Below are 13,198 nucleotides of genomic sequence, written 5' to 3' on the forward strand. Positions count from 1 at the left end.
GCGTGGCTCCAGTGACCCTGTTGTCATGTAACCCTGCCCCGATGCTGTCCCTGAGCTCCTGGAACTACCTGGAAAGCACAACTGTGCTGCCTTGGGAAAGCACCGGCGTGGTTCCTCCAGCCTGGGCCCCTGCCAGAAGGGGCCTTGCCCTGCGGGGTGATGCCGTACTGCTGAACATACACGCACTGCTCACCTGGGGTCATCACACCTATGGGAGAGGTTGTGCGCGTGCGTGTGCATGTGTGCGCGTGCGTGCGCGTGTGTGCACGTGCATGCGCATGCGTGTGTGTTCGTGTGCGCGTGTGTGCGTGTGTGCCTGTGCATGTGCGTGTGTGTGCATGCTGGGAGAACGGCAGGTGTGGTTCTGGAAGAACCGGCTCTTTCTCCTCTGCAGCCTGTTATTACACATCCACCCCCGCCACCAGGGACGTTCCCAAGTGTCCCAGGGCCCTGCTGCTTCCGGGTCCCCTTGGGAGGGCCCCAGACCCAGCGCTCTCTCTTGTGTAATGTTCTCTCCTGTGACTGGAGCAGTGGGCTGGCAGGTCAGTATATAAACTGGTGCAGGTCGGGGCTGGGCATCCTGGCACAGCAGCGCAATGAAGTCAGGCCTGCTCCTGCTCGCATTGCTCCTCACCCTCGGGGCTGAGCTGCCGCCTGCCTCTGGGCAGCAACTTCCAGGTGAGATCTCCCTGCCCCCGCCTCTCCCCCCGGCCCTGCACTCAGGCCTGCCCTCCTGCCTGTCTCCAGCCCCGCAGCCTGCCCCCCACCCCGTCTGCTTTCATTGGCTCCTGCTCCACTCTCCACAGGCTGCCCCCAGCCCTGCCCTGAGCCAACCCCCCACCCCAGGACAAAGCCTTTCCCAGCTGTCCCTGGCTCTGCCCCCTGCCCCAGTGTCTCTAACCCCCTGTGTGTGGGGCTGCCCCCGGCCCCTCCCACTTCACCCCGCTGAAGCCTCTTTGCTCTGTCTCTGGCCTTCTGGTGTCTCCCTCCACCCCTGGGCTCCTGGAACATTGAGCCCCATGTCTCTCCCCCACCCTCTGGCTGCTCCGGGACCCTTCTACCCTCTCCAGGCCCACAGCTCCCAGGCAGTGACTCCTAGTCACTCCCCCTCAGCCCTGCCTCCCTCTGGGCCGTGGCCCTGCCTGGCTGTGCTGTGCCCTTGGGTGTCTGGCTGCCCTGCTCAGCTCGGTGGGAGCTCTTCCCTCCCCTCCCCCAGCTCCGGGGTCACCCCTCGCTCCCCAGAACCCTAGAGCTCAGCTCTGGGGTACCTTGCACCCCTTTGCCCAGCTTCAAAGGCAGGTGCCTTCCTGCGCCCAGGGAGCCCAGCTCAGCGCCTGCAAAGCATGTTTTCCCTGGAGCAGGGAGCTTCAGGCCCTCCGTGGCCACAGGAAAGGGGGAGACATTTCCTCGGGAGCAGGGAGGCTGCTGGGAATCAGTCATCGGGCTCACTGGGTAGCGATTAACAGCTCCGTGTCTGGTTGGTGACTGGTACCAAGTGGATGCCCCAAGGGTCGGTTCTGCAGCCAGTTTTGTTTATCATCTTCATTAATGACCTGGCCAAGGGGCTGGATTGCACCCTCAGCGGGTTCGTGGGTGAAGCTAAGGTGGGAAGAGGTAGATAGGCTGGAGGGTAGGGACAAGGTCCAGAGTGGGGGATTGGGCCAAAAGAAATCTGAGGAGGTTAAACAAGGACACGTGCAGAGTCCTGCACGTAGGATGTAGAAATCCCACACACCTTTACAGGCTGGGTGCTGCCCGGTTTAGTGACGGTGCAGCGGAAAAGGACTTGGGGTTTACAGGGGCTGAGAGGCTGGATATGAGTTAACAGTGTGCCCAGGTAGCCAAGAAGGCGAACACACAAGGGGGTGCATTCGAGGGAGCTCTGCCAGCAGATCTATGGAGATGATTATTCCCTTTTATTTGGGACTGATCTGGCCACATCTGGAGTTTTGTGTCCAATGCTGGGCCCCCCACTACGCAAAGGGGGTGACTGCACTGGAGAGAGCCCAGGGGGGGACAACAAAAGTGACTAGGGGGCTGGAGCGCACAGGGCCACCCTCATGTCTGCGGGTGCCCTATGCAGTCCGAGCACCTGCAGCCCCTGCCACCCCCAAACCAGGGAGCCTGGCAGCAACGCTGCAGTGGTGGGGATCCGTGCTGAGGGTTTAGGGGCAGGAGCAGGGCAGGGAGGTTGGTGGGGGAGCAGGTGGTAGGGGGAGCAGTGCCTCCCACCAAGCTGAGGGCTGGGAGGTGGAGCTTTGTGCCAGGGTACTGGGGAGCCTGGAGCCACGTGGCAGTCAGAGCAGGGAGCGGAGGTTGGGGGACTTGGCCACTGGCCAGGAGGCAGAGTGGGGGGGGGTAGAGGGGCCAGGGGATTGGTCTGGGGGGATGGGAGGGGCGGGGGGGGCACAGGGGGCTGAAGAACTGTTGGACTGGGCTGAGAGGTAGAGTCGGGGGGGGAGGAGTGGAGACACCGGGGGATTGGGCCATGGGGCTGGGAGGTGGAGTGACGGGGCGGAGGGGCCAGGGGATTGAGATGTGGAGCTGGAAAAGATGGAGCAGTGGGGGTGTGGGCTGAGGAGCTGGGGGGCTGGGGCTAGGAGACTGGGGGGAGTGGAGGCCAGGGGACTGGGGCAGCATTGTCCTCTGAACGTGCGAGGCACACACAGGCTCAGGACAGGCGTGTAATGTGGTGTATTTTGTGTATGCCTAGGGATGGCTCTTATGGGGACAGGCTGAGGGAGCTTCACTTCTTTAGCCTGCAGAAGAGAAGTGTGAGGGGCGATTTGATAGCTGCTGTCAATTACCTGAAGCAGGGGCTCTAAAGAAGCTGGAGAGATGCTGTCCTCAGTGGTGGCAGGTAACAGAAGAAGCAATGGGCTCAAGTTGCAGTGAGGGAGGCCTAATCTGGGTGTAAGGAAAACCTACTTTACTCGGAGGGTGGTGATCCTCTGGAACGGGTTACTGGCATCTCCACCCTTAGAGGTTTGGTAAGTCCAGGCTTAACAAAGCCTTGCCTGGGATGATTTAGTTGGGACTGCTCCTGCTTCGGGCAGAGGTTTGGACTCAGTGACCTTCTGGGGTCTATTCCAGCCCTAGGATTCCATGAATTAATCCTGACACAACTTTCTAAAGGTGTGATCCGTGGACGGTCTCGAACTCATGCTAGAGAAAACAGAAGGTGTAGAACTGAAGATAATAATCTAAAATTGGTCTGCTGGATACTTGTTCTAACTGACAGACAAAAGAACGAGGGGAAGGGGTTATTCTACCCTGCACTCTTTGTGCATCCGAAGAAAGTGAGCAGAGCCGTGTTGGTTACCCACTTTGCAAGCCCCTGGCTAGGAAGACAGTATCAATATCAACCCTGTTGAACACAGCTATTGCCTTTCCCACTGGCTGGCTCAGAGGAGTTGTGCTTGTCTGGGGTGTCACTGGGCTGTGGGCACAAGGGACCAGTGTGAGGCGGAGTCTCTGACACTGGAGAAGTGGTTCAAACAGCTGCTGTGAGTGCTGGGCATTTCCCCATTGACCCTTAGATCCAAAGCAGCAGCTGCTTTGTGGAGTTATTTATTACTTGCGGATGGACCCGGTGTTGCTCAGGGCTGTAACTCAGTTGAGATTTTTGTTTTGAAAAATAAAAGGAAAATGTACTTGCTTTTTTTTTTTCTGTCAGAAAGAGGGTGCTATTTTTATGAAGTTAATTTTTGTTGAGGATTTCTTAAGAAGGGGCTTGCTACATTTTTCCATTTAATTTTTTCAGAACATTTTTAAATGGAGAATTCCGTCAAAAGTATTTTCTTCTTCAGCACTATAAACTCTTACCTCGTGCTGGTTTAGTTTTAAAAAGGGCCATAGTCAATTTGGTTTACAATAACATTGTCTTGTGGTTGTCAGACCTCAGCATTGATTTCGCTGGGCCAAACCAGAACACTAGTCCAAGTTTTCCCCTTTTATCTCTTTCCCATAAAGTTTATTGAGAAGCGGTCTTAGTCCAGCGTTATCCTGCTTTACTGGCTCATCATGGTTCTGTGTCTTTCAGCATTTGCACTTACGTCAATATTGTACTTACTTCGGTGATTCTGACTCTGTTCTGTGTGTTTTCATGAAAAGCAATCTCACTCCAGGCACATCCTGTTTCCCTGGCACAACCGAACCCTGACCTTGCTCTAACTCAAGGGCTATGGTTACACTAGCCTCCGCCGTTCGAAAGGGGGATGCTAATGAGACATTTCAGCAGATGCTAATGAGGCACCACCATGCATATGCAGTGCCTCATTAGCATCATACCAGCCACAGTGATTCTGAAGTGCCGCTTTTGAATTGCACACTGCCCATGTAGATGGGGGCCTGTCGAAAGGACCCCTCAGCCTTCCTAAATTTCCTTTGGAATTCCGAAAACCAAATAGGAATAAGGGGCTTTCAAGACTGGGGGGCCCTTCCAAAAGGCCCCATCTACACAGGCGGCACATGATTCGAAAGCAACACTTTCGCATTGCCATGGCCGATATTACGCTAATGAGGTGCTGCATATTCATGGCAGTGCCTTATTAGTATCTGCCAAAATGTCTCATTAGCATCCCCCTTTTGAAAGGCGCGGGCTAGTGTAGACATAGCCAAGAAGAGGAAGTTGTATACCAAATTAGGTGGTCCTAGCTTTTACCGTTCAGGAGGAATTCTTGATCAAACAGCCAGACGAACCCTAAAAATTTCTAAAATCTATTCAGCGAGAGCCTCTCTAATCCGGACATCTCTCATCCGGCAGCAGTCGGAATCCAGCATGATTTTAGTTAGCGGCATGACCACTTATCATGGATGCGGCCAAGTTTCCCATGATCTCATAAAGTTTGTTTACAGGCACCAGGTGTGGCTTTCAGTGTTCTGTGCTGTTATGCAGCCGTAATTCATCCCACATGTCTTCTAAGAGCTCAGAAAGCAGCAGCTGTACTTTTGCTAATAGCTTAAATGGTGCAACTCTTGAGAATGGGTACACATGGGGTTCAGATACACAGACATGCACTGCAGTTTTCTCATGCACTACAGACCAGTTCCTTCTTTGTTGCTGCAGCTGCAGCAAAACCCTCAGTGAGCTTTGATAGAGGCGGAGGAGAATCTTCACTGCATTGCCTGCTTCCCTCCTCACTTCTTTCTCTTTATGCTGTAGCTAAATGGATCTGCAAGCTTCCAGCAGACCCTGGACCGTGCAAAGCATACGTGACCCGCTACTTCTACAACTCGCGCACGAGGAGGTGTGAGTCATTCATTTATGGCGGCTGTAAGGGCAACAAGAACAATTTTAAGACTGAAGAGGAATGTCGCAGGACATGCGGATAGCCTGGTAAGAGAATGAGGGAACCCCAGCTGGCAGGCACTTCAGGAGACATGGCTCACACAGCTGCCATGGGCAGAGCTGTCCTGTCCATTGGACAGTTGCCCCAGACCCCACAAGTGGGGGGTTCTGCACCCTGATATGAATGGGCCTGGTGATGGGTCCAGAACATTTCCTTGCTCTCCCTAGGAGAGTGCCCAGGACCCCAGCTTGCCTTGGCCCAGGGATCCTGCTCTCCATAAAGCTGAAGCAGCAGCCACCTCCTGTCATTATTTATTCCCAGCCAGGCGTGCCAGCTGGCCCAATGCAGCACGGAGAGCAGGTTGTCATAATGTACACTCAGGATTCACCAGGTGAAATGAGCTGGGCTAACTGGGCAAACAAGCTCTGTCAGCCGATGCACTGCCAGGCCTGCCTCTGACTCCCTGACAAGGAGTTACAAAGAAATTGTATTACAACCGCTGAAAAGACTGTAAGTAAATTTCGCAGACGGACGCCACTTCTGAGAATTTTCAGTATCCTGACTTATGCTCCTAGTTTTTGTGGAAAACAGCACATGTATGTGCCTGCCTATCAGTCTGCCCGACCTTTCTGACAGCCTGGCCCTAACTGCTTTCACTAGTTTCCATCTCGTGCAGCTTCGGAGTGGATTTTCCATGGGGTTCTCATACACTGGATAAATCCACATCTCCCATGTGTTGAAAACCAGGCCCTGTTGTCCCATCTCCCACCCCTGACGCCTCTTCCCAGACAGCCAGCAGACTGGTGCCCTGTGAAGCTGGAATGTGAAGGCAGATACGTTCTGTAGATTTCCCTCCTTTCATCCGAAGCTGTCTGTCTTCCTTCTCATGGCCAGGCACAAGGGCTCCCTGTCACCACTTCCGGGCCCAAGGATGAACATGGGTCATGAGGCTGCCAGGGGCAACATCACAGACCTGCTCTGAGTGAGCCAGCTCCCTGTGGGCACGTGGCCTGTGCAGAGGCTGGCAGGACATATTGCCTTCCCTCCTCAGTGGAGTTCCCAGCTCTCCGGCTGCAGGCAAAGCACCCGAGAGGTTGGTGTGTAGGTGCGGAGAGTAGGGCTCAGGGATATTACCTGTGCTGCTGGCCTGGCCAGCTGGGTTTCCAGCCTTCTCCAGAGCTGCTGTGGGACAGGCAGCCCTGTGCACTCAGCCCTGCTGCAAGGAGGGGCACTGTTCAGGAAGGGCTGGGTGCAGCCACATCTGTGAGCTCAGGCCCCATCCCCATCACATGATACAGTCCAGGATTGCAGGCCCTGGCTGCTGTTACCTACCTCCCTGCGCCCCAGTCTCGGGGCCAGACCCTGGCTTGACCGACTGTTCCTTTTCCACAGGGTCGATCAAAGAAAGACCATGAAGAGCCAGACAGCAGGACCTCGTGGGAGATGGAACAGGACATTCCAATATGGTCCACACCTAACTCCCGCCCCCGACTGCCCACAGGTCTGATCTCAGCCAACAGCAGGGCAGCGTAATAAAGAGTTTGACTCAGCTGACCTCCCTGTGGTTTCTTGGACAGAGCCTCACTTCTTCTGCCAGCCAGCCTGGGGCACCCCATCTCCCTCCTCCTCAGAAATTAAAAAGTACAGAGACTAAAATAACCCCTGCAAGCTGCACAGAAACTTTTCAAAGACACCATAATAGAGGCCCAACTTAAATGCATATCCCAGTAAGAAACCCAGAAAAGAGCCTCCATGGCTTAACAACCATGTAAAAATGCAGTGAGAGATAAAAAGACACCTTTTAAAAAGTGGAAGTCAATTCCTAGTGAGGAAAATAGAAAGAATAAAACACAGCCAAATTAAGTGTAAAAATACAAGAAAAGCCAAAAAGGAGTTTGAAGAAGAGCTATCCAAAAACTCAAAAAGCAATGACAAAATGCTTTTTTAAAGTACATCAGAAGCAGCTAAACAACCAATGGCCCTCCTAGATAATTGGCATAAAGAAGGAGCACTCAAAGATGACAAAGTCATTGCGGAGAAACTAAATGAATTTTTTACTTCAGTCTTCCTGGCTGAGGATATTAAGGAGATTCCCAAACCTGAGCCATCCTTTGCAGGTGACAAATCTGAGGAATTATCCAAGATTGAAGTGTCATTACAAGAAGTTTTGGAACAAATTGACAAACTTAACAGTAACAAGTCACCAGGACCAGATGGCATTCACCCAAGAGTTCTGAAATTAATTACAATTAAATTACAATTACAATTAGTCACAATTAAAAATGGTACAATAGCAGCTTTCTCCCTGTCCTCTGGGACCTTGTTCGTTTCTTTCTCCATACCCAAATCTCCCCTTGACTCTCTCCCTCCTTCGTTATCTTTTTCAACCTTCGCGACCCTGCTATTTGGCATAATGGACGGTTCAACCAGGAGAGGCAGACCCCACAGAGAATGGGTAGATGATATAGTAGATTGGTGCGGAGCTAGTCTACAGAAACTAAACCACTCCGCACCGGCCAGGGAAAGATGAAAGGAAGTAGAGAGGGAGGCATCAGACACCAAAAGGTGCTGAACCCACAAGTTGTTGATGAAGATGATCTGGGACCACCTTCTTGCTCCAAGGACTCCTCAACCTGCTCTTCAGCACCAGAATTGTGATGGAGTGGGGGACGTGTGTGTGTGTGTGTTTGTGCACAGAGAGTGTGGGGTTCCTGCTGAGGGTAACCTAGGTGAGCTGGTGATACCTCTGTACTTCAGACAAAGTGGGAGGAAGAGCCTGAGAGTTTTGAGTTGGAAGCTGGGGGGGGAGTGGGAAGGCAGCCAGCAGATGGGGCTCCCCTCCGGCCTCCTCTCCCCAAGATGGATTGGAATGTCTCCACCTGCTGTACTGACACCTTTGCACCGCGCTGGGCCTCTGTCAACTAATAAACTCCCTGTTCTACCTGCTGAGCGAGAGTCACTCCTGCCTGTGGATGGGGGGGCAGTGCTTAGGGGCCCCGAACCCCATTATAAGAATCTCCCACAAGTGTTCCAGCTTACCCTGCCCGAGCCTCCGTCATGCAGAATAGGTGGAGGGAGGAGTTCAAATCCCAGCTACACCAACTGCAGGGACTGTAAAGTGAAATGTACGAAAGTCTGTGAGCCCTGGCTGGGCTCTGTCTGCAGCACTGTGCCCAGGAGAGCGCTCGCTGCCCGCTCAGACTGTGTCGGTCATTCTGGCATTGGCCAAACTGTGAGGCTTGCAAAGAGCAGTCCCCAGCGGGGAGCAGGGCCTGGCAGGGCAGGGCAGCCTGGCCAATGTACCTGACTCCCATGGCCAGTCAGCAGGGCCAGCAGCCGCCTGGACAGGGCCATCATTTCAGGTTGTAGTCGGGGAAGGCTGGGTGTAGCTGGGGCTGACAGCCATGCCGGGCCCCCTGGAAAGGTGTGAGGAGGCCCCACTCTCCACCCCCTGAAGGGGGCAGGACTGAGTGCAATCAGCCCTCAGCCCCTCCCAAGCCAGCTGTGTGTTCTGCTGTGTGAGATATGGATCGCACAGGGCTCCCTCCAGCTGAGCATTGTGTGGTTCAGGGGGGTTGGGATGGTGGTTAAAGCAGCTGGCTGGGAGTCTTCTGGTCATACACTGTATGACTAGTTCTCCTCCTGCACTGTTCAAAGATCGATCTAAAGCTGGTTCTGGAGTTATTTTGTGAGACTCCACCTTGGTGGATACTGAGACGCTGTGGCAAAGCCCAGAGCTGAATGCTGCTATGAGCTGAAAACTCAGAGAGCTGGACTCATAGGCTTTTGTCTACAGCAAAACCCACACGACAACAGGCAAACAGCCACCAGAGCACGGCATGCGGGTGGCTGGGAGGAGTGACTGGTAGGCAGCAGGTAAGAGAAGCAGCAGGTGGCTGGCAGGAGGGACCAGCAGGTGTGAGGTCCGTAGGGGAAGCAGCAGGCGGCCCGTGGGACAGCTGGCAGGAGCAAGCGGAAGGTGGGGCCAGCACAGAGGGGGCGTTGCCTCAGGCTCAGGGAGCGAATGCATCAGGGTGATGGGGCAGGGCCTGCATGGGCTGGACAGAGGTGTAAGTGGGGCGTTTGAAGCGGGGCACGGAGAAAGTTTGGGTGCGTGGATTGGATCCTTCCAGCGTCAGACTGGTGAGCCTGAGAGGCCAAGGACACTGCTCCATCCGTCTGAGCTGGACAGTTACTTGAGGGCTGGTTATGTACGTGGGGTGTGGGATTTTCCCAGGCTGTTGCCATATGACTTTCTGCCTCTTTCATTAAAAGTTTCTTTTCTACACTGGGACTCTGCTGGCGAGGGGGGAGCGTTGCCTCTCCGAGGTGAGCAGGGGTGTGTGAATTTCCCAGGCTATTGGGTGGGGGCTCGAGCCGGTTCTGTGTGGGATGGATGAAAAGGCACCCCTGGATGTTGAACCCGGCCCTGGTTGCTGCCGACTCCTTCCAGCAGAAGGGTCACATTAGTAACTGATCATGGGACAGACCCACTTCTTCAGACCATAGCCAGACCAGACCAGACAATATTTAAGACACAGAGAACCAAAAACAGTAAGCAAGGAGGACGAATCAGAAAAAGACAATCAAGGTGAGCAAATCAGAGAGTGGAGGGGTGGGGGGAGGAAGGTCAAGAATTAGATTGAGCCAGGTATGCAGATGAGCCCCTATAGTGACTCAGAAAGTTCCCATCATGATTTAAACCATGTGTTAATGTGCCGAACTTGAATATAAAAGTCAGCTCGTCCACTTATCTTCCCAAAATCCACAAACCTGGAAACCCTGGACGCCCTGTCATTTCAGGTGTTGGCACCCTTACCACCGGACTATCCAGTTACGTGGACTCCGTCCTCAAATCCTATGCCACCAACGCTCCCAGCTATATCCGAGATACCACCGACTTCCTGAGGAAATTACAAAACATTGGAAAAGTTCCTGATAACGCCATCCTTGCCACAATGGATGTAGAGGCTCTGTACACTCATATTCCACATAAAGACGGATTACAATCAATCAGGAACGCCATCCCTGATGCCACCACAGCCAGTCTGGTGTCTGACCTCTGTAACTTTGTTCTCACACACAATCATTTCCGTTTTGGGGACAATTTATACCTCCAGATTAGTGGAACTGCTATGGGCACCCGCATGGCCCCACAATATGCTAATATAGTTGCGGCTGACCTGGAACGACGATTCCTCAGCTCTCGTCCCCTATTACCCCTCCTCTACTTAAGATACATTGATGACATCTTTATGATTTGGACCCATGGTACAGAGGCTGTAGAAGAATTCCACAGAGACTTTAACAATCTACACCCCACCATCAACTTATGCCTCGATTACAACATGCAAGAGATACATTTCCTGGACACTACAGTACTAATCAAGGATGGCCTGATCAGTACCACACTCTACCGAAAACCTACTGATCGCTATACTTATCTACACCCTTCTAGTTTCCATCCTGCACACATGACTAGATCCATTGTTTACAGTCAAGCTCTTAGGTACCATTGCATTTGCTCTGATCCAACTGACAGAGACCAACAACTACAAGAACTTTACCAAATATTCATAAACCTGAATTACCCACCAGGAGAAGTAAAAAAACAAATCGACAGGGCCAGACGCATACCCAGAAACCAGCTACTCCAAGATCATCCCAAAAAAACCAAGAACAGAACACCACTGGTCATCACCTACAGCCCCCAACTCAGACCACTGCAACGAATTATTAAAGACCTACAACGTATCCTTAATCAGGATGCCACACTCCAGAAGGCCCTGGGTGACATGCCTGTTCTCTCCTACAGACAACCTCCCAACCTCATGAGGATCCTTACTAACAGCCACAGTCTATACCCCAGGAACACCAGTCCTGGAACCTTTCCCCGCAACAAAGCCCGCTGCCAGCTTTGTCCACATATCTTCTCTGGAAATACCATCACTGGACCTAACCAGGTTACTCACAGAATCACTGGCATTTTCTCATGCTCCTCTACTAACATCATATATGCCATCATGTGCCAACAATGCCCAGATGCTTCGTATAGTGGACAGACTTCTAACTCCCTTAGACAAAGGGTCAACGGGCACAAAACAGACATCAAAACACTCCAGATCCACAAACCAGTTAGTCAACGTTTTAATGGAATGGGGCATTCTGTCAATGACCTCAAGGTATGTGTGTTACTGAAGAGACATTATTGCACCGTTTTGGAAAGAGAAGTGGACGAGCTGACTTTTATATTCAAATTTGGCACATTAACACATGGTTTAAATCGTGATGGGAACTTTCTGAGTCACTATAGGGGCTCGTCTGCATACTTGGCTCGGTCTAATTCTTGACCTTCCCCCCCACCCCTCCACTCTCTGGTTTGCTCACCTTGATTATCTTTTTCTGATTTGTCCTCCTTGCTTACTGTTTTTGGTTCTCTGTGTCTTAAATATTGAGTCTGTTCTGGTCTGGCTATGGTCTGAAGAAGTGGGTCTGTCCCATGAAAGCTCACCTAATAAACTATTTTGCTAGTCTTTAAAGTGCTGCTTGACTGCTTTTTGTTTTGTTAGTGTATAGACTAGCACGGCTTCCTCTCTGTTATTAGTGACTGATGGGTGCGGTGTCATGGTGGCAGACACCCTAACAAGCCCACGTGAGCTCAGTGTTGGTGCCCAAGACTTAACTCGCTCCAGAGAGTGACAGGGACTCTGTCCATTGGCTCAGGAGCTGCCTGGCTCAGTGGCTGGTGCCGGCACTACGTTAGAGCCCTGGGGGATGAGCTCCTGTCACTGAAGGAGTCTCTGTGACAGGCCCCTATGGGACCTGGGATTCAGTACAAGGTCCCTTTGCTAAGTCTGACAATCAAATCCCAGCCCTGCGGGTTCACCAGCATCCCACTGACCTGGCTTTGTTACCGGGATAATGTAAAGCTCTGAGCTGAGCAGGGAGTTGCCACATTGCTAAGTTGCTGTCTTGTTGCTACATCTTGTGGTAGCACAAGAACTGACCGGACCCATCCTGAGGCTGGCGGCTGCTGAAGCAACTGCTCCCTTCTCCTGTAGCTAACGGAATAAACGGCCACCCGGGAGGTGACTCTGCTGGGATGAGAGAGTAGCTGTGCCCAGCCCTTGGCCCTTCCGCTCTCCTCTCTGCACACGCTGCAAATGCTGGCACCGTCCTGGTAGTCGGCGGTGCTGGGTGCAGGATCTCCCAGCAGCCCAGCATGTGAGACGGGAGCTCTTTGTAGTGGATTCACAGGTATCCGTGTAGCTGTTTGCCCCAGTGGGCTGGCCTGTCCCTCCGCCCCCACATTTTGCATCCCTTAGAGCCAGGTTAGTCCAGCCTTCCCTGGCTGGGATTCCAGTGACACAATTCCTCTGCTAGCCCCCAGAGCTGCTCCAGGGCTGGGCCTGGGGTGTGTGACTGCACTGGAGATAGACGTTTCACTCCTGAGAGGATGCCCCACCCTGCACCAAGCTCTCCACAAGACTGGGACTGGGGAGAGACCCTATCTCAAGGGACAGGAGGCCTGAGCTTCGCTGAGTGCGCCTGGGGGATGGTTTTCTGTCTGATAGCTTATGCCCCATGGCTGTCTCCACAGTTGCTCTATTTCTCTTGAGATCTGTCACAGCCCCACCTGGAGCCGTTGGGTGTGGTCAGCCAGGGATCTCATTGCCTGCGTCGTTCTGTCTTGCAGAGTAACCCCAAGAGAACCTGAGGGCTGTGCATTCTGGAACAGACAAGTGTTGCAGTAACGGGTGGGGCCAAGGTGCCAAAGCCCACCGCAGGAGAGGTTCAGCGTAGTGTGGGTGGGCTCTGCAGCAGGAGCCCTGCCTCACATGCACAAGACTGCAGGCTCATGTGGTTGTCACTTGTCTTCCTGGGGGATGCCCTACCCATTGGCTGAA

The 13,198-nt window shown here is 53.0% G+C and overlaps 1 protein-coding gene across 1 annotated transcript; it reads left to right on the top strand.

The window, feature by feature from the left end:
• The first annotated feature begins 554 nt into the window (after positions 1 to 554).
• On the top strand, positions 555 to 6,941 carry LOC142022292 (kunitz-type serine protease inhibitor 1-like). The gene is made up of 3 exons (XM_075011988.1): positions 555 to 678; positions 5,165 to 5,338; positions 6,684 to 6,941. Exons 1-2 carry the CDS (start codon positions 597 to 599, stop codon positions 5,332 to 5,334), a joined length of 252 nt encoding a protein of 83 aa, XP_074868089.1. The 5' UTR covers positions 555 to 596; the 3' UTR covers positions 5,335 to 5,338; positions 6,684 to 6,941.
• The last annotated feature ends 6,257 nt before the right edge of the window (positions 6,942 to 13,198 follow it).

This window comes from Carettochelys insculpta, chromosome 17, assembly GCF_033958435.1.
Source record: "Carettochelys insculpta isolate YL-2023 chromosome 17, ASM3395843v1, whole genome shotgun sequence".
In the NCBI taxonomy this organism is placed as follows: Eukaryota; Metazoa; Chordata; order Testudines; family Carettochelyidae; genus Carettochelys; species Carettochelys insculpta.

Bases quoted from the DNA above. Each gene is read 5' to 3' on its own strand.
- LOC142022292 (XM_075011988.1), top strand. From the start codon at position 597: ATGAAGTCAGGCCTGCTCCTGCTCGCATTGCTCCTCACCCTCGGGGCT. The intron at 679-5,164 runs GTGAGATCTCCC...TTTATGCTGTAG, and splicing joins CTCTGGGCAGCAACTTCCAG to CTAAATGGATCTGCAAGCTT.